General features: G+C 38.6%; 1 protein-coding gene across 3 annotated transcripts in view; it reads left to right on the top strand.

Moving 5' to 3' along the window:
• The window catches only part of NDC1 (NDC1 transmembrane nucleoporin), a 47422-nt gene that overhangs the window by 22556 nt on the left and 4848 nt on the right, over positions 1 to 20018 (top strand). For 2 of the 3 annotated variants that reach the window (XM_032629414.1, XM_032629424.1), the window contains exons 12-17: positions 2283 to 2528; positions 2618 to 2733; positions 5379 to 5429; positions 7203 to 7266; positions 8028 to 8128; positions 18962 to 19122. In XM_032629414.1, coding sequence (XP_032485305.1) covers positions 2283 to 2528; positions 2618 to 2733; positions 5379 to 5429; positions 7203 to 7266; positions 8028 to 8128; positions 18962 to 19122 — 739 coding nt within the window. The remainder of the gene's footprint in view (positions 1 to 2282; positions 2529 to 2617; positions 2734 to 5378; positions 5430 to 7202; positions 7267 to 8027; positions 8129 to 18961; positions 19123 to 20018) is intronic. The other variant, XM_032629420.1, reaches the window with a different exon arrangement.

The following is a 20018-nucleotide window of genomic DNA, read 5'->3' as shown; positions in this document are numbered from 1 at the left end:
AGTGTGAAGTATATATTTTTAGGGAAAATTGATCCAATATATGGGATATTGTACTGAATCAAGAAAAAGGCCTGGGTACTATTGTAGATTGAAAAAATTAAGTCCAGTGTGGTGGTGGTGGTGTTAAAAAGGCTAACAAAATGTTAATCATCAAATAGAGGACTTCAGCTTACTCTAGTAGAGAGCCAGGTGAATCTTTACAGGTAATACTGGATGCTGCTGTGATTGCAGTATCGCAGAGATAAAAAGTTCCTGGGCAGTGCCCAGAGAGGAGCAACTGCAATGACTCGGTGATTTGGGGATGGGGGCATCATATTCATTGTTTTAAGATAGCTTGATATAGGGCTTCCCTGGTGGCGCAGTGGTTGAGATTCCGCTTGCCGATGCAGGGGACACGGGTTCGTGCCCCGGTCCGGGAAGATCCCACATGCCACGGAGCGGCTGGGCCCGTGAGCCATGGCCGCTGAGCCTGTGCTCCGCAACGGGAGAGGCCACAACAGTGAGAGAGGCCTGCGTACCGCAAAAAAAAAAAAAAAAAAAGATAGCTTGATATAATGTTTGAAAGATGAAAGCTGAGAGGAAAAAGTACAGGTGGAGGAACCTATGCTATTTCACAAAACACCTTAAGTAGACAATACCTAGGAATGTAAGACTGATAAAAAGCCTTAATGTTCCAGTGCCTTTTGGAGCCAGGCATTTAATGAGAATGGGCAGAACTGGCTGGGTGAGGACTGTGGTAAACTTGAGAGCACAGTCTTCATCTGAAATGGGAAGCGGCGGGTTAGCTTCAGTCCATTGTTCCCATATGGAAATTTGGACCCAGTATCTGAACTTCTGGGCTTTTTTTTTCTTTTAAAGAGAAGCCTGAAGAAGTTTTAGGGAAAATCTACCACTTTTAAACATTGGCACCTAATCTTGATATTTTAAAAAAATCACTATATGGGCCAAAGCAAACACATCTCTGTCTTTGACTTCATTACTCTGCTGGGGTCATAGACCAAAAACAGAGATTACAAAAGAAAAGTGATTTAGATAAGTTCATGAATGTCAGATTTTAGAAGATTCTAGAGTGTTTCAGATGTTCTTAGCATTCAGATTAGCATTTATTTATTCAGCAAGCATTTATTGAATGCCTACCATGTACCAAGCACTGTGCTAGAAGCCAAAGAGTTGAAGATGAAAAAACATTCTTGGAACTGACCTTTTCGTGGGAGGCACACAAATGTAACTGCTAAAAGGAAGTCTGTCAAAAAGGAGTCTGAATGGGTAGGATGATGTTTGATAATGAAAGGAGGAGTTTAAGTTTTATTCTTTGGATGTGGCACTGTTAGAGAATTTTGAGTAGCTATAGTTACATCAAATTAGCATGTTAGAAAGATCATTGTAATTCTGAGTTGGGAGAGATCCTGGGCCAGACCAAATATGGATTATTCATTATTTTAAATTGTTGTCATATCCCATTACTCAGTCAAAATTTGCCTCTAATTTTGAGGAATAACTGCAAAACTTAAAAACCCCAATCTTAATTTGTAAATTGATTCTCCAAATATTTGTTATTGCCATTAACCCTTACAGAGTCATGTCATGAAAATTTGGTACTTTAAATGTTTGATGTCTTATGCCAGTTTTATTAAAAAGATAGAATACTAGTATAATTTATTTGTCTATGTGCCTTGTACTAGAGTGGCAGAAAGATGTTCTTCTATTTTTGTACAAGAGACTATAAATTGGTACAGTTATGAGATAAATTTTGAAGAAGCTGTTTACAGATCAGATTTGTAGGCAAATTAGTCTCTGGTGTGACTTCTGTTAACTTGAAAGAACTCTGGGGAAAATGGGATAAGGTTAGCACTCTCTCTGTACATTTTCACACTGTAGATTTGATTCAGCCAAGTAATAGTTACAGTAAGATCATGCAGTAACCCTGGGCATATTCTAATGCAATAAGGTTGTTGCCATTTGAAAAAAAAGTATAAGTTGATAGGTTCACTCAAAGCAGCTTAGAGTTAGAAAAATTGACCTTGAAGATGAAGATACCTGTTTAGAGAAAAAAAACGGGGGCTGTACCACCCTGACAGAAAAAGATGTATAAAGCTCCTTGAGTGGTCACCAAGTTGCAGTAGTAACATGGATGTTGAGAATGTAAACCTAAATGGAAACAATCTACTGAGCCTTGGTTAAATGAGTTAAACAAAGAATTGAGATGTGTAAAATTTGAGAACCTCCACAGTGGCCTGCTTTGATCAGGTTGCCTCTTCAGCACTGGATCTGTTCTTTTACAGAAGAAACTACTTTTCAAACCCCCAAATCTAGCCAGATGCCTCGGCCTTCAGTGCCATCATTAATTAAGACATCGTTGTTCTCCTCAAAATTGTCTACACCAGATGTTGCAAGTCCCTTGGCGACCCCATTTGGCTCTAGTGTAGTGAATCGGATGGCTGGGATTTTTGATGTAAACACGTGCTATGCGTCACCTCAAAGTCCTCAGCTTACAAGAAGAGGGCCAAGATTATGGACTTCGGCTTCTGGTGAGGACTATTTATTTTCTAAAATTTGAAATGTCATAGTTGCAGAGAATCAGGCTAAGTTTTCACCTTCTTGGGTTTTTTTTCTGTAGGTCAGCAAATGACTGAATATTCTAATCCTTCTCCATCTACCTCTGTTAGTGCTGAGGGTAAGACAGTGAGACAGCCCAATGTGATTTATTCATGGATTCAGAATAAACGTGAACAGGTAGGATGATACGGGTATGGGATTTATAGTTACATGTAACATTGAGAGAATCAAGGATCTCACTTAAGTAAGCCATTAGGAATAAATGGGACTTTGGGGATGCTTAATGTATTAAGTTGACCCATATAAAATTGCCAGTATTTGACTGGTTTTGAGTTACAGAAATTGCAATTTCATTTGGCTTAACCTAATACAGTGCCTTTGATCTGTGAATTCTTTCATTTAAGAGATATTTATTGAGCTCTTCATCTATATAGGGTGTGGTTTTAGGTATCGGGAAAACAGCAAACAAAAGTCCCTGACCATATGTTTACATTCTAGTGAGGGGAAAGAGGTGAGCAAGCAAGTGTATTATATTTCTTTGAATATAAAAAATACAGTTTATGCTTGAATAACTCGGGTTTGAACTGTGTGTCCACTTATATGTGGATTTTTTTTCAGTAGTAAATCCTACAATACTACTCGATTGCAGTTGGTTGAATCCACTGATGTGGAACTGTGGATACAGAGGACGGACTGTGAGTTATAGGTGGATTTTCAACTGCAAGAGGGTCAGTGTCCCTAACAACCGAGTTTTTCCAAGGGTCAACCTTACTATTAATTGTAAGACTTACTTTACGTACCACTAAGAAAAAAAAGTTGCCAGTTAAACCGTGACATGCTATTGACTATAAGATGCATCCTGATATGTCATGTGCAAAATATGAAAAATATATGTCTTAAAAGGGAAGAAATTTGATGTCTTACGTGCTATGTAGAAAAATAGAGCAGGTAAAGGAGACCAGTACCTAGGGGAAGAGAGTACTATTTTATATGGCGTGATCAGGGGACATTTCATTGATAGGGTGACTCTTGATCAGAGGCCTGAAGGGAGGGCAGGGAACAGCAAAATGCAAAGGCCCTCAGGTGGGAGTAGGATTGGCTTGTGTGAGGAACGTTGTGGACACTAGTGTGTCCACAGCAGAGTGAGGGGAGAGTGGTAGGTGGGTGGTGAGGTAAGACAGGTAGCAGGCACCCAGAGCTCGTCAGGCCCATTAGCCGTTGTAAAGACTGACATTTTCTCTGAATGTGATGGATAGCCACTGCATGGTTTTACCCACGAGAATGACATGATGTAACTTTACATTTTGAAAAGCGCTGCTATGTTGAGACTAGATCCTCAGAGGGCAGGAGTGGAAGCAGAGGGACAGTAGTAAAGCTGTTAAAGTAATCTAGGGGGAGATGATGGTATCTGTGACCAGAGTGGTTGTGGTGGAGACTAAAATGTGATCAAGGTCTGGATATATTTTGAAGGTAGATGTAATAGGACATGCTTATGGTTTGGTTGTGAAAGAGTCAGTGTTGATTCTAAAGTTTTTGGCCTGAGGATCTGAAATAATGTAGTTGCAGTTTACTGATGATTCTGGAAGAAGAGATTTGATAGAGGTAAGGTAGGGAAATCATGAGTTTGATTTTAGACATGTCAATTTTGAGATACGTACTAGACAACCAAGTGAAAATACTGAATAAGATATTAGACATACATCTGGAGTCTAGGGGAAAGTCCAGGTTAGAAATGAAATTTTGGAAGTCATCAGAATATAAAAGCCATGAGACTCTGTGAAAATTCTTGGGGAATATAGATATAGAAGAAGAGAGATGCAAGAACTGGGACCCTCTAATGACAAGGTCTGGGAGATGAGAAGGAATAGCAAAGGAGCACCGTTGAGGTGAGAAAGAACCAAGAAGTGTTTCAGACAGAAGTGAGTGTCAGAGATGATGCTGATAGGTAGCATGAGACTCAAACTAAGAATGAACTGTTGCGCTAGAAATGTGGAGGTCATTGAGTACTTGACAAGAGCTACTGGGTGGAGTAGAGGGGATGAACACCTGGTTGGCGTGGGTTCAGGAGAGACTGGGAGAGGAATTGGAAACCACAAGAAAAGCTAGATCTTTCGAGGAGTTTTGCTATAAGGGGAACAGAGAAATGGAGTAGTAGCTGGGAGGAGTTGAGGGGTCAAAGAAGGGTTTTATTTTTTAGGATGGGAGAAATAATATCATGTTCATTGATAGAATGATCAATTAATAGAGAGGGCAGAACTGAAGGCATTTTACAAAACTTCAGGATCCCATATGGTTCTATATGCCATAAGTACTGCTATGTCATGAATTTACTTTCAAGTCAGTTGGGGTATTTAGCTTTTAGCTTAATATTAAGAAAATTGTTTTCCCTGTAAATATCAACTAGTAGAAAACCACTTCATGTCTTAAGATCTTTTTTTTTTTTTTGGTAGGGGAAACATGTTCTTTTTTGGTATTAAGAGGTAACGGGTAAGACAGTTGTAGAGAATTGAGAAAGAATATGGTCTTAGAAAATATCACCAGAACCACTTAGAGTTCCTTTTTTATTATGACAGGGCTTAAGTTTGAGGGCTAGACATGTGTACATGGGAATGCAATTTAGGTTAGATGGCCTATCTTGGTTATCCAGTTTATAGTACACAGGTATTTATTTACGTAGTTTACCTTAAATACTGTTCTTCCTTTGTAAGATGTGAAGTGTTTCATTTAAGTTAGTGTCAGGAAGAACCTGGAAATGTGTAATATTATATTTGAGTAGAATTGCAAAATGTGCATGTGTTAATTCTTCCCTTTTTCCAACTCAGATTAAGAATTTCTTATCAAAACGGGTGCTGATAATGTATTTTTTCAGTAAGGTAAGAATATGTAGTTATAGCATTGGGAATGGGGGGAGAGGAAACAAAATAAGAATGAAGTAGCAGGTAGGATTTGACTTCTAAATATTTAGCTTGATCCTAGCAAGCCAAACAGCTTTGCATCATGCTTCACTAAACCTCCCTTTTAACAGTAGCTGCCCTAGACACACATCTCACCTTAGTGGCTTCCTGAGGCTTGGCTCTCGTTGGCCTTCTCAGTTTCTTGGCTGCAGGCAGCTTTGTGCTGATATGTAGCCCCTTGCTGCAAAATGAGTGAATCCATGGTGATGCTTCATGGCTCATTGTCCTGCTAACATCTTTATGACCAATTTGGTGTTCAGAAGAGAGATGACTGGGTTAGATTGCAGATGTTAAACTTGGGTTGGATAAAAGTTGTAATTCAGACCACAAACTAAATGACTTTCCAACTTGTCTGTCAGCTGCCCCAGCTGCTGTAGGGGAGTAAATCTCAATGGTAGAAGCTAAAAATTCATTCCTGTTTTCACTGCTACAGCTGTTGTGTGTCAGTTAATCCTTTGATGAGGAAAACCTTGCCCATTTGTAGGGGAAAGAATTTTTGTTTTAATTATTTTAATCTAGCTTCTCTCTTTCTCCAGATATTGTAGTATTAACTAATAGTGCACTCAGTCGATGCCTTCAAGTGAAACTCTGCATTGGCGTACATTCCTCATTTTTATTCTTTGGGAGTCACACTCTGGTGGGGAGAGAGAACTCAGTAACTCTGATAGAATATAGATAACACATAGCAAAGAATCCTTTCAAGTTCTTGAAACTGTTTTTTCACTGTGGTGGCAGGGAGGATCCACCCAACTAGCAATAAGGCTATCCATTAGAGCCCTGGTTAAACTATCAGACCCCTGAGGAAGGTGTCTCGTCTTCCACCAAGAGGAAGAGGAGTTGTCTGAAGTTTTACTTCAGAGCTTTGTTTCAGAAGGATGGGAAGAAAATTTACCCTTTTGTCTTCTGTATGCCATGCTCTTTTCACTTAAGTTCCCTCATTTAATCTAACAGCATTCCTGTGAGTTGTCTTTTTGTCCTCATTTTACAGATAAGGAAACCTGAGGCTCAGAGGGGTCAAGTAGCTAGCCTAAGGGCACATAGCCAGTAAGTGGCAGAGCAGAGGCTGAACAAGATAAGATCTCCTTTTTCCTTGGAAGTGAACGGCTGCTTTTGATTCTAATTTTGCAAGTGGATCTATTGTATGATAAGGAGTTGTAGACACTGCTACTTAATGTTGGGACGTGTAACATGCTGTTGTACTTAGTAGGCTTCATTGGGTGTATTATGAAATCCACCATTTACACGGGCCAGTTATTGCTCCACACCACAATACCTTGCTGTGTTAAAGAAGGTTGGGTGGTTTTTCTTTGCAGTGGGATTGAGGGCAGATGATTTAAGATAGGTAATATGTATTTAGGCAATTCTTTTGTTTAAAAAAAAAAGAGCATTCTTAATACTTCTCTTAAGTGATCTCTATGCTAATCCCCTGAGGTGGGTTGAGTTGAATATATTTATTCAACTCTTATTGTAAATGAGAAACTGAGGCCCATCGAAATTTAGAGACTTGGCAAGGGTCACACAATGAGTTGGTGGCAGAATGCTTTATTGCAGTTAAATCATACTGTGTAAGAATTTCAGGTTTTAATTCTTCAGAGGCAGCTGTGAAATATTTATTGTTATAGTCTACGTAATTGATTAGATGAAATCATCATTTCAGGGGAACTTACTTAAATGTCTTTATTGTATTTGTAGCACCCAGAGGCCTCCATTCAGGCTGTTTTTTCAGATGCTCAAATGCATATTTGGGCATTAGAAGGTAAGCAATCTCAGTGAACTGCAACTATGATTTATTTATTAGTTAAATATTGAAGTATAATCCGTGAAAGATCAGTTCTGGACTTCGATCTCAATCTTTGAATATTCAGATACATTGTTATTTCTTTGTTTTATATAGATCATTTTTCTTAGATATTTAGGTGTATTTTAATTTAGGCAGAAATTTTCCTTGTGTATAAGTGGATAAACTGAGCCTAGGGTTCTTGCTTCTCTTTCTCTATTTCAAAAAAACTGCAATTAATAGATTGTTTTTTAACCGTCAACTTACGTTGACATAACATGTTTAAGCATATTTAGCTTAGGTTAAATATGAAAATCTAGTTCCTGAAGAACTATTTCTTTTCATCTTACAGATACTGCCTTCTCAATGCTTAAATGATACTTCCTCAGAGGGGCCTTTCCTGACCACCCTATGAAAAGTATCCTCACAGCTGTCACCCTTATCAGGCTTTGTTTTCTTAGCACTTATCACTATCAAACACAATATTATTTTTAAAAATTCTTTTTCCTACTAGAACGTAAGGCAGAGACTGTCATCTTATTCAAGACTATTGCAGTTGAGCACTTTTTCCATGCCTTTTCCAGTCTTTTGCCTATTTTTCTATTGTATTACTCCCTCTTTTTTAATTTAGAAGTCTTTTTATGCATTCAGAATATTAATCCTTTCCCAAATAGACGTATTGCAAGTAGATTTGCCTAATTTTGATTCGCTTTTAACTTTTTTCTTCTTTTCCACTTGAGGTCTGTCTCACTTAGTAGCAGCATCATTTACAGAAGATAGATTTGGAGTTGTCCAGACTACACTACCAGCTATTCTTAATACTTTGTTGACGCTACAAGAGGTAGGCAATGTGTGGGTTGGGTGGAGTAGAGGTCCTGTCCCCTCCCCCTGCCCAGCTTTTTCAGTTTGTTTCTTACAAACATATGTTGGAAGTCAAAATAATGGTACTATTCTCACCCTCAGGCACTTACAATCTAAGAGGAACTAGGAAGATAAACTTTTAATTCATTTATAAGTAATAATTGTATTGTAACAAAGAAAGAAAGTATACTAAACCTGTAGGATATACCTCTGATATTAATCAGATTATTTAGGATATTGGAATTCTGTTCAGTGCTATAAGATTGCATCCTTACATAATTTGTAGCTACTGAAAGTGACTTGAAGTTAAATTACCCTGCAGATAAGAAGTTACCTATTGGCCAGAGGCTTAAGAAGATAGAGCTGGGGCCAGCAGATTCCTGTTTTCAGGCTGGGTGCATAGTTTTAAACTACCAGGTCTTTTTAGTCCTAGACTTAAAGGAAGAAAAATAAAACGTATGCTTCTTGTTTTCCATTAGGCTGCCTTTCCTAACTTCATGTTGGGTGATATGTTTTACACTGCCTTATAATATTAGTTGTATGTCAGATGAGGAATATAAACACCGAGGGCTAGGAGCATTTAGAGGTAGGGCCTTGGGTGTTGTATAGGTTTTCTGGGGGAGTGTTACTGAACTAGGCTTGAAGGATAATAAACTGGTGCATCTTTGGGTCTTGGGAAACAATTTAAGATATGAAGAGAAGACAGGCTTTACTGTTCCTTTCTTCAAATCTCAATTCATTTTACCTCTTAGAAAGTCTTACCCATCAAAACCAGTGATTTTTTTTTTTCTTCACTTTGAGTCCTCTTTGTGCCCACTTTCTCATGTATGTTATTTGAGACATGTTTATACACATGGCTAGTTTTATTATTTGGGTTCTTTTCCCAGCTGCCTTTCTCTAAAGAAAGAATTTCCTACTATTTCTCCACGACTTCTAATATTTGGCTTGTCTAACCACACAATAGGGTAACCATGATTTGGGCATATCTTTGGTACATAGCATAGTTTTTTTTTTAATCACTCTTGCTATGTAGTTTAAAATAAAACTACAGTAGAATGTTCCGTAGTCTACAGAGTGATTTCTTATCATTATTTATTTTGAACCTCAGATCTATCTTGTGAAGTGAGATGGAGGTGTTTTGGCCCTGTTTTGCACATGAGAGGGGCTCGGTAGTGCAGTGACTTACCTCAGGTCTCACACACAAGTCTTGTTAGTGGCAGAGCTGGGACTTGAATGTGAGCTGATTGCAGGGCATTAGCAGTGTAGTAGACCCCAGGGAAAGCTGCAGATCCACATCCTGTATTCTCTCTGAACTTGTCTATCATCTTCTCCTGGGCTTTTATTTTTACATAACGTTCTCTTTAGAGAGAATGGCTCTACCCTTAGAACCATGGCTTTCAAACTTTTTAGACCGTGATCTAGTACATTTACATTAGACTCAGAATATAGAGGTGTGTGGGTGTAACAAGAAACAAAAGATTCTTAGAAGAGTGCTTACCTTTTATTATGTGCTCTGCATTCTAATGCTTTCCATTCTATTTCATTAAAAAAAAAATGCTGGTTGAAACGGAATTGATTTCACAACGATCACACTGCCCTCAAGGTATTCTGCACCAAAGTTACTTTCTTTTCACCTCCCCACCATCAGAATTCCTAATTCTTCATAGTTGGTTATGGGTAGGTATGACAAGGAAAGCAATTTGTTTATTTGGTTATAGTCATTCCTACCTTTGATTGATTGGGAAGATAAGAATTATAGATTTGTCGAAGGGTCAGGCCCTATTTACTTTGAAACAGAGGAGTTGAATGGAGGATACTGTTGAGGGGCAGAGTAGAAAGAGGCAGAGGCATGTTTTTGAGAGTTGAGAAGAGGTAAATGGAACAAAGAACAGGACCAGTGATTTGATACTTTGCTTCTGAGTATAAAAACCCTTCCTAGTGTGAGGCTTCTGGCATCTGTTCTCCCCTAGGCCACACCACAGTCGGCCTTTTGGTCATGCTCTGCAGGCATCAGATTTTGCAAACTGCCTTGCAGTCTTTTTCACCCCGTATCCTGAGGTTGACTGTAGTGAGTGATTCAGTGTCCACGTGGATATTTGTCCCACACTTTGACCTCCTCGCCGGTCTTTTACATACCCATCAGTGTCAGCCTTTGACCATCATCCAGGCCTCGTCATCCCCTGAATTCTCCACCTCCAAAGCTTAAAATTCCAGGATTCTACCCTCTAAGTCAGAATCCTTAAATGTTTTTGTGCCAGAGGTCCCTTTAACAGTCTGATGAAGCCCATGGACTTTTTCTCAGAATAATGTTCTTAAATACATAAAATAAAGTCCTTAGGATTAGAAAGGAAATCAATTATATTAGAATACAATTCTGAAAGTATTAAAATTGTGATACAGTAATGTGTGCTTTTTAATTAATGCATTAAATAACAAGATCTATCAGTGAGTCTACTAACTCATCACTTTGAAGTAGTGATATGATGAATGGTATTTCAGATAATTGCAATAGTAATGTGATATGAAGATATTGATGATATCTGTGTTGGCAAAGTCACAGGAATTGCTAATGCTATTGTGATTTACTGTTTCATAATTGAAAGAAATGCTAATTTTTAATTAGAGCTTAGTAAAGATAAACATGTAATTTTTATCCCAGAGTTCTTGCACCCTGAATTCTATCCATAGATCTGTGGGCCCATGTAAGAGGCCCCCCAAGCACAGCCTCTTATGCCCTTGCTTCTTCTGTACACTTTGTCTTTGTCAATATTTTCACTTCCTTTGTTTTTTGGCTCCCTCCTAGCTACACATATGTCTTTCCCTATCCAGCTTAGACCTTATAGTCTGTCACTTCAACCATTTTGTTACCAATTTTTTTTTTAACATCTTTATTAGAGTATAATTGCTTTACAATGGTGTGTCTGTTTCTGCTTTATAACAAAGTGAATCAGCTATACATATACATATGTCCCCATATCTCTTCCCTCTTGCATCTCCCTCCACCCCACCCTCCCTATCCCACCCCTCTAGGGGGTCACAAAGCACCGAGCTGACCTCCATGTGCTATGCAGCTGCTTCCCACTAGCTATCTATTTTACGTTTGGTAGTGTATATATGTCCATGCCACTCTCTCACTTTGTCCCAGCTTACCCTTCCCCTCCCCATAACCTCAAATCCATTCTCTAGTAGGTCTGTGTCGTCTTTATTCCCATCTTGCCCCTAGGTTCTTCATGACCTTTTTTTTTAGATTCCATATATATGTGTTAGCATACGGTATTTGTTTTTCTCCTTCTGACTTACTTCACTCTGTATGACAGTCTCTAGGTCCATCCACCTCACTACAAATAACTCAGTTTCATTCCTTTATATGGCTGAGTAATATTCCATTGTATGTATATGCCACATCTTCTTTATCCATTCATCTGTTGATGGACACTTAGGTTGCCTCCATGTCCTGGCTATTGTAAATAGAGCTGCAGTGAACATTTTGGTACATGACTCTTTTTGAATTATGGTTTTCTCAGGGTATATGCCCTGTAGTGGAATTGCTGGGTTGTATGGTAGTTCTATTTTTAGTTTTTTAAGGAACCTCCATACTGTTCTCCATAGTGGCTGTATCAGTTTACATTCCCACCAACAGTGCAAGAGGGTTCCCTTTTCTACACACCCTCTCCAGCATTTGTTTATAGATTTTTTATGATGGCCATTCTGACCGGGGTGAGATGATACCTCATTGTAGTTTTGATTTGCATTTCTCTAATGATTAATGATGTTAAGCATTCTTTCATGTGTTTGTTAGCAATCTGTATATCTTCTTTGGAGGAACGTCTATTTAGGTCTTCTGCCCATTTTTGGCTTGGTTTGTTTGTTTTTTGATATTGAGCTGCATGAGTTGCTTGTATGTTTTGGAGATTAATCCTTTGTCAGTTGCTTCATTTGCAAATATTTTCTCCCATTCTGAGGGTTGTCTTTTCGTCTTGTTTATGGTTTCCTTTGCTGTGCAAAAGCTTCCAAGTTTCATTAGGTCCTTGTTACCTGTTCTTCAACTCCATGTTGCCATGTCCTTCAGTTGCACCCATGTGGCAAAACTCTAAGGGATCAATCCCATATCAACCACCCACCCTTTCTCTTGCCCATCCCTCCTGCTTCAGCCTCACTTCAGCCCTTGGCATTTCTGACCTGAATTATTACTATGGCCTTTTGCTCCTCTTATTAACAGGGATCCTTCATTCTGACTTTAGTCACTATCCTGTTCTTCCTATAAGCCCTCTACTCTAATAACCACGATGGACTATTCCGTTTTCCCCCCAAATATATTTTATTTTCTTAACCAGACTCTAACTCTGTATATGATGCTTCTTCTTTCCTTCTTTGCCTAGAACACATTTTTCTTTTCTCTGGCTCTGCCCTGTAATCCCCATTTCATCACTTTATTATACTGCATTTTAATTGTCTGTTTACTTACTTTTTTTTTTTTTTCCGGTACGCGGGCCTCTCCCGTTGTGGAGCACAGGCTCCAGACGCGCAGGCTCAGCAGCCATGGCTCACGGGCCCAGCCGCTCCGCGACATGTGGGATCTTCCCGGACTGGGGCACGAACCCGTGTCCCCTGCAGCGGCAGATGGACTCTCAACCACTGCGCCACCAGGGAAGCCCCTAGAGTGGTTTTTTAATCAAAACAAATTTTTCTTAAATTGTGTTAAAATACACATAACGTAACATTTACCATCTTAACTATCTTTTAGTGTACATTTCTGTGTCGTTAAGAACAGTCACATTGTTGTTTAACCATCAACCATCATCTAGCTCCAGAACTTTTTCATCTTTAAAAGTACTTTTTAAAGTTTTCAGAAAGCCTTCAAGTCTTTGAAAAGTCATTGTCACCTTGATGGTGGGATATCAGCTCTGTCTATTATATTTTTTGCCTTATCTGAAGGTCAAATTTTGATATACTTGGAATATTGAAGTTGACCTTTATGCTATTCACATATCCATTCATCCAATAAATGTCAATTATCAAATGGTTTACCATGTGTTATGATATAGAATGAGAAAAGGCATACATGGTACCTGCCCTCCAGGAGCTTACAGACTATAATATAGAAAATCATACAAATAAGTAACTACAATTGTAATAAGTGCCACAGTATACAAAAATGCAGGATGATCAGAGAACATAAAACAGGCGAGTCTAAGCTAGTCTTGTGAATAGATTGAAAGGAAGTGTGAAGTCATTAAAGGCCTCCCTGAGGAAGTGATAACAGAAGTTAGAAGGAAGAATGGGGAAAAGGAAAGGAATGTTCTTGAGGGCCAGAACTATGGGTTTGAAGGCCCAGAGACCCTTGACCAATATTCTTCTACAAGTCACAGTCCATTCTTTGTTTCTCTAGAATCCTATGCTACTTTACCCAATATCTGTGTAGTACTCCAAAAGAAATGCTCTTTCTTTAATTTTTGTAACAATCCCATAAAGTTAGAATAAGGCTTACTTTGCATGACTGAGGCTCTCTCAAAAAGACTGTATCTGTCGGTATGACTTAATCAAGATCATGCCAATAAATGGTCGAGTAAATTTGAAAACCAGGCTTTTAGACCTGAAGTCCTTTGCTTCCCGCCATATCAAATTACCTCTGTGAGGGCTTGGCAGGAGCATGCATTTCTTAACCTCCTTTTATTTATTTATTTACTTACTTACTTACTTACTTACTTATGGCTGCATTGGGTCTTCATTGCAGCATGCGGGCTCTTCTTTGTGGTGCGCAGGCTTCTCTCTAGTTGTGGAGCGCGGGCTCAGTAGTTGTGGCACACAGGCTTAGTCGCCCCGCGGCATGTAGAATCTTAGTTCCCCAACCAGGGATTGAATCCGTGTCCCCTGTATTGGAAGGCGGATTCCTTTTTTGTTTTGAATTTTATTTTATTTTTATTATACAGCAGGTTCTTATTAGTTATCTATTTTATACATATTAGTGTATATATGTCAATCCCAATCTCCCAATTCATCCCACCAACACCACCCCCCAACCCCTGCTTTCCCCCCTTGGTGTCCATACGTTTGTTCTCTACATCTCTGTCTCTATTTCTGCCTTGCAAACTGGTTCACCTGTACCATTTTATAGATTCCACATATATGCATTAATATGTGATATTTGTTTTTCTCTTTCTGACTTACTTCACTCTGTATGACAGTTTCTAGGTCCATCCACGTCTCTAAAAATGACCTAGTTTCGTTCCTTTTTATGGCTGAGTCGTATTCCATTGTATATATGTTCCACATGGAAGGAGGATTCTTAACCACTGGACCACCAGAGAAGTCCCAGTGCTTCTTGGATTTCAGTATTTAGGAGAAGACAATTAGAGTGAGAAAAGACAATAATTTTAAGCTCTGGCTACATACTGTTTCCTCAAATCCCTGAACCTGAAGCCTTCTTGTCCTTTGCTACAAAAGGAGATTAGAGAGAATTAGAGATGTGTTAAGGACACATTACCTCCAAACTAAGACTTTCTTCCCCAGTGTAACTTTTATACCATTAGGGGCTGCTGGACCCAATTTAATTTTTGTATTTATTTGTGAGCTATTCTACTTATTTGTAAGGATTGATATTCTATGACTTTTATTCTTTCTTAGAGGTCTTTCAAAGAACAAAGAGAAAACAGTCAAACAGAATTCACTCTTTTACAATTATCCTTTGGACCCTTTTAAAATCCAAGATGTATTATGAAATCCTAGTGATTTTACATTTCCAGTGTCTTGAAACAACTTGCTATTTGATCATCCCAGGAATTATTTCATCATTACTCATCAGTTATTCCAATTGTGGTAAAAAAGACCAATAAGAAAACAGAAGAATGATGAAATCATATAGTATTGTATCATCTTTGAAGAAAAGGTATATAGTCTGAACACACATCTTTACAGTTTTTTTTTTAAGCTATCATTGAATGCAGTTGCTAGTTCAGATTTTTAAAATTTACCACCGATGATGGTTAAAGGAAGAAAATTGCCAATATGTTAAATAATTATTTAGATAAATCAGAAGATGAATGTGGAGAGATAGCACTCTAGAAATTTACATGGTTCTTAAGTAGTTACATGCTGAAGGTATACAAAGGTGTATTCAAAAGTGATGGGAGGGGGCCTCCCTGGTGGCGCAGTGGTTAAGAATCTGCTTGCCAACGCAGGAGACACGGGTTCGAGTGCTGGTCTGGGAAGATCCCACATGCTGCAGAGCAACTAAGCCCATGTGCCGTAACTACTGAGCCTGCGCTCTAGAACCCACGAGTCAGAACTGCTGAAGCCCGTGTGCCTAGAGCCCATGCTCCACAACAAGAGAAGCCACCGCAATGAGAAGCTGCACCGCAACAAAGAGTAGCCCCCACTCGCAGCAGCTAAAGAAAGCCCATGGGCAGCAATGAAGACCCAACGCAGCCAGAAATCAATCAATTAATTAATTAATAAGTTAATTAATTAATAAACAAAAAAGTGGAAGGAAATAGGTGATACTGAAATGAAAAACGTCATGTACAATAAAATATTTTTATATTTGATTGATCATTTCAGTTCATCTTTATAAACCTAAGAATGAAAATGTTTTGCACAATTAGGGTACAAAGAAAATGGCTGAAGTCTTCAACAATATTATGAACTGTCAAAAGTTTTTTAAAATATTGTATTTTGATGTGCAGATACAAGAAAAAGAATCAGAAGTAATGATAAACTAGAACCTGTTGGAGATATATCTTCCGTTTGAAATGAGTATTGCAAGATGGCTATGTTCCCGGTTTATTCATGATAGCTGATAAGCAGCTAGTTGCATTCAAAAGACTGCCTATTTCAGACGTATATATCTTCAAAACCTGGAAAATATGTTTATAATCTTATTTAAACATCTATAAAGTTATTTTACATTATCCTGTCATTCTTATTTCTGTAAATTTTTTGTAAAAAAACTAAACTATAAAAAAGGTCCACTGGAAAAAGAAAAAAGGGGAGCTTCCCTGGTGGCACAGTGGTTAAGAATCAGCCTGCCAATGCAGGGGACACGGGTTTGAGCCCTGTTCCGGGAAGATCCCACATGCCGCGGAGCAACTAAGCCCATGCGCTACAACTACTGAGCCTGCGCCCTAGAGCCCGCGAGCCACAACTACTGAGCCCACTTGCTACAACTACTGAAGCCCTGTGCCTAGAGCCCATGCTCCACGACAAGAGAAGCCACAGTAATGAGAAGCCCGTACACCGCAACAAAAAGTAGCCCCCGCTCGCTGCAACTAGAGAAAGCCCGCGTGCAGCAACAAAGGCTTAACGCAGCCAAAAATAAATAAATAAAAATAGATTTTAAAAAAAAGGGTCCACTGGATCCAGGTGTAAATGATGATGATAATTTTGCTGGTATACTGAATGTTAATTAGAAGGTTTACGAGAAAATTGAAAAGGAAGTAACTTTTCCATTATGATTCAGTGTTATTTAATGTTGCTTAAATATGTCATTGAATACCATCTCCCATACTGCCTAAAATTATCTCAAGTTTGTCCCAGTCTTGGGAATCCCTCTTATAAGTTACTGTTGAGAGAATAAATGTTTAAACTTGCAGTTATCATGGCAGACTGAACACACGCATCAGGTCTTGTTCCTTCCCCCTAAACTCTGCTAAACTACAGTAAAAGGACTTTTAAAAAGACATAAATCCAGGGGCTTCCCTGGTGGCACAGTGGTTAAGAATCTGCCTGCCAGTGCAGGAGACATGAGTTCAAGCCCTGATCTGGGAAGATCCCACATGCCATGGAGCAACTCAGCCCATGCACCGCAGCTACTGAGCTTGTGCTCTAGAACCCACAAGCCATAACTACTGAGCCCACGTGCCACAAGTACTGAAGCTCACACGCCTAGAGCCCGTGCTCCGCAACAAGAGAAGCCACCTCAATGAGAAGCCCTCACGTTGCAACAAAGAGTAGCTCCCGCTCGCTACAACTGGAGAGAGCCTGCGCACAGCAACAAAGACCCAGTGCAGCCAAAAATAAATAACTAAATTTATTTAAAAAAAAAAAAAAACAAACGTAAATCCATAAGTAGGAGAGGAGACAACAGCAACAAAGTCTTCAAAGCTGGACAGCAGATGGTTGAGATAACTCACTTAGCAGATTCCAGAGGCAAATCTGAAGTTGGTAGTGGGGCAAGCACCAAGACCCTCTGGAACCAAGGGTGAAGGGACAGGTACCAGAACAGGGAGGTTTGGGTGAGAGCTGTTTGAAAACCAGTTAGATCCCTAGATTTTCCTAGGTGGTGCTTCTCCCTCATTCCAGCAGAAGTCGAGGTTCATCCTCAGAGAGAGTAGAGCACTGGGTCTCTGGACTGGGAGAGTTCACAGTTGTGGGTACTCTACTAAAAAGCGTAGAGGTGTGCTCCATAGCTCTGTTCACCACCTGGCTTCCCTGAGCACTGGGGACCAAGCCCCCCAGACAGGGTACTGGAAGACTTTTCTTTGGGAACTCTGATCAAACCAAGAAGAAAGATCTAAAGTTACTGAGTTGAGCACTTATCCCCAAAAAAGTCCACGCAGATCACCTATTGTGAAGCTGTCAGTAATCTCCAGTTGTGTACTCAAAGCTGTGGTCAATAATCTCCAGTACTCAGAGCTTTCGGTCAGCTCTTTAGGAGGTCCCACTCTCAGTCATGAGCCAAGGATCACTAGATTTTGAAGAAAGTATCCAATACAGAAGATAGAGACCAGAAGAAGCAAAGAGAAGAAAAGTAGCTTGGAAGAAACTATAAGACAAACAAAAAACCAAAAACATAACAAAAATCACCAAAATCCTCAGAAATAAAAGCGGTATTGCAGCCTTGAAACAAAAATAGTATGCTGAAGTAAAAAGTCACTCAAATGACATAAAGAGCTCACTCAAAAGTCACTCAAATGACATAAAGAGCTCTTTTTAAATTTTTTTATTTATTTTTTACACAGCAGATTCTTATTAGTTACCTATTTAATACATAATAGTGTATATATGTCAGTCCCAATCCCCCAATTAATCCCACCTCCACCCCCACCCCTGCTTTCCCCTCGTAAGAGCTCTTGAAATTAAAAACATGATGGCAGAAATCCTTTTAACTATAGTTTTAAGTACTTTTTTGGTGCTTACATCTGTAACTATAAATAATAGACTTATATTATTACTTCTTGTCACTTTAGACATTATCTTTCCTGTAGTAGATTGACGTGCTTATACTCCTCAGTCTTCTCCCTTCTCTTAATATAGTTTATAGCATTTAAAAATTATAATATTTACCTTTGGCTTTTAAAAATATACTTAAATCTCATACTATCAAGTGTAAATAAAATCAGTTTCACTGGTGAGTTCTCTTCCCACCTATTTTTGCTCATAGGTACTTTATCAGCTAGAATTGAAAAGGAAGATAAACTAGTATAGTAAATAACCTTACCCTTGTAAAGTATAAAGTTTGGTCTTCTTTTGGGCTGAGATTTATAATAAAGATGCTCTTACCCGTCTGTCATACATTATAAGCAGAGTAGGATATCTGTGTTTCACTTCCCAGTTTTGCATTTTCAAGGCTGTTGAAGTATAACTGCTTTTTAGAGGACAGATGTGGACTTTTCCCTGGTAACTGCTGAAGTGGCTGAACCTCTTCTCCCTGTTTTTCAAATTGTTTTGACTGTGATCCAAAATAAATATTATATGTCTGTGTGTGTGTGTGTGTATCTGTATCTATCTATCTGAAATGGAATCTCTTTAATCTTTTGGACTAAATTGGCTTTCTTGATAGTCTGAACTAACATGTTTTCTTTCTTTCTTGATGTAGGCAGTTGATAAGTACTTCAAGCTTCCTCATGCTTCCAGTAAACCACCTCGGATTTCAGGAAGCCTAGTGGACACTTCTTATAAAACATTAAGATTTGCCTTTAGAGCATCACTAAAAACTGCCATCTATAGAATAACTACTACATTTGGTGAACATCTGAAGTAAGTTTACCTGTTTTTGTTCCACGATAATTCACTCTCAGGAGTTCACCTGAGAAACAGGTATGAGAATTATAAAGGCTCATAAGTTGAAAGTATTCTTTTGGGACCTTCATGATTCCTACTGGGAACTAACAGCTTGGATTTAGATTTAATATTTACATTTTAAAATTTGGCCTATCATATAAGCTTTGGGGCCTTCTTTCAAATGGGTAAAAAAGAGGATAGAAAGTTATAAAAGCAGCAAATGTAATTATATATTGTTTTTTTTTAATTACTAAAATATCCTTAAGGGAGAAAAAAGGCAAAATGATATTTTCTTCTCCAGAAAAGCATATTAAATATGCTTTGGTCAGCAAACTAAGACTTGGGGTGAGGAGAGTATTCCATAAATGAGTCCTTGGTGCTTTGTGAATCGTGCTGGAAAAGCAATGGTAGATCATACCACCTTCAGAAACGGAACCAGAAAGAAAACCACAAATGCCAAACCTGTGTATATTTAGTTTCATTGATGTTTACTGCTTTCTTTTCATGAAATAATCTACCTAGGCAGTGTAAGGGATACTAGTTTATTAACTAAATTATTTCTGTCATAATTATAAATAAACTTCAAAAGATATAAGAGATTGCTCTGTTTTTTTCTGTATGCAATCAATAAATAGTTTAGAACTTCCTCAGACCACTTGCTTTTAGAAGCAGTAGTGTATTTCCTTTTACTTCCATGAGGCACATACATAAAGCATATGACATACATGTCAACACATACATAAGGTAGCAGCAGCAGCAAGTTTTTTTGGAACACTTTGGTTCTATGTGGGAATACAGAAGAGTTGTAGATAAGCCGCTCTCCTTAAGAGGTTTATTCATTTGTTTAAAAACAAACCAAAAAAAAATCTATT

Source organism: Phocoena sinus, chromosome 1 (assembly GCF_008692025.1).
Source record: "Phocoena sinus isolate mPhoSin1 chromosome 1, mPhoSin1.pri, whole genome shotgun sequence".
NCBI classification, from domain to species: domain Eukaryota; kingdom Metazoa; phylum Chordata; class Mammalia; order Artiodactyla; family Phocoenidae; genus Phocoena; species Phocoena sinus.
The sequence above is the reverse complement of the archived record's forward strand: the minus strand, read 5'-3'. Positions and strand labels throughout refer to the sequence as shown.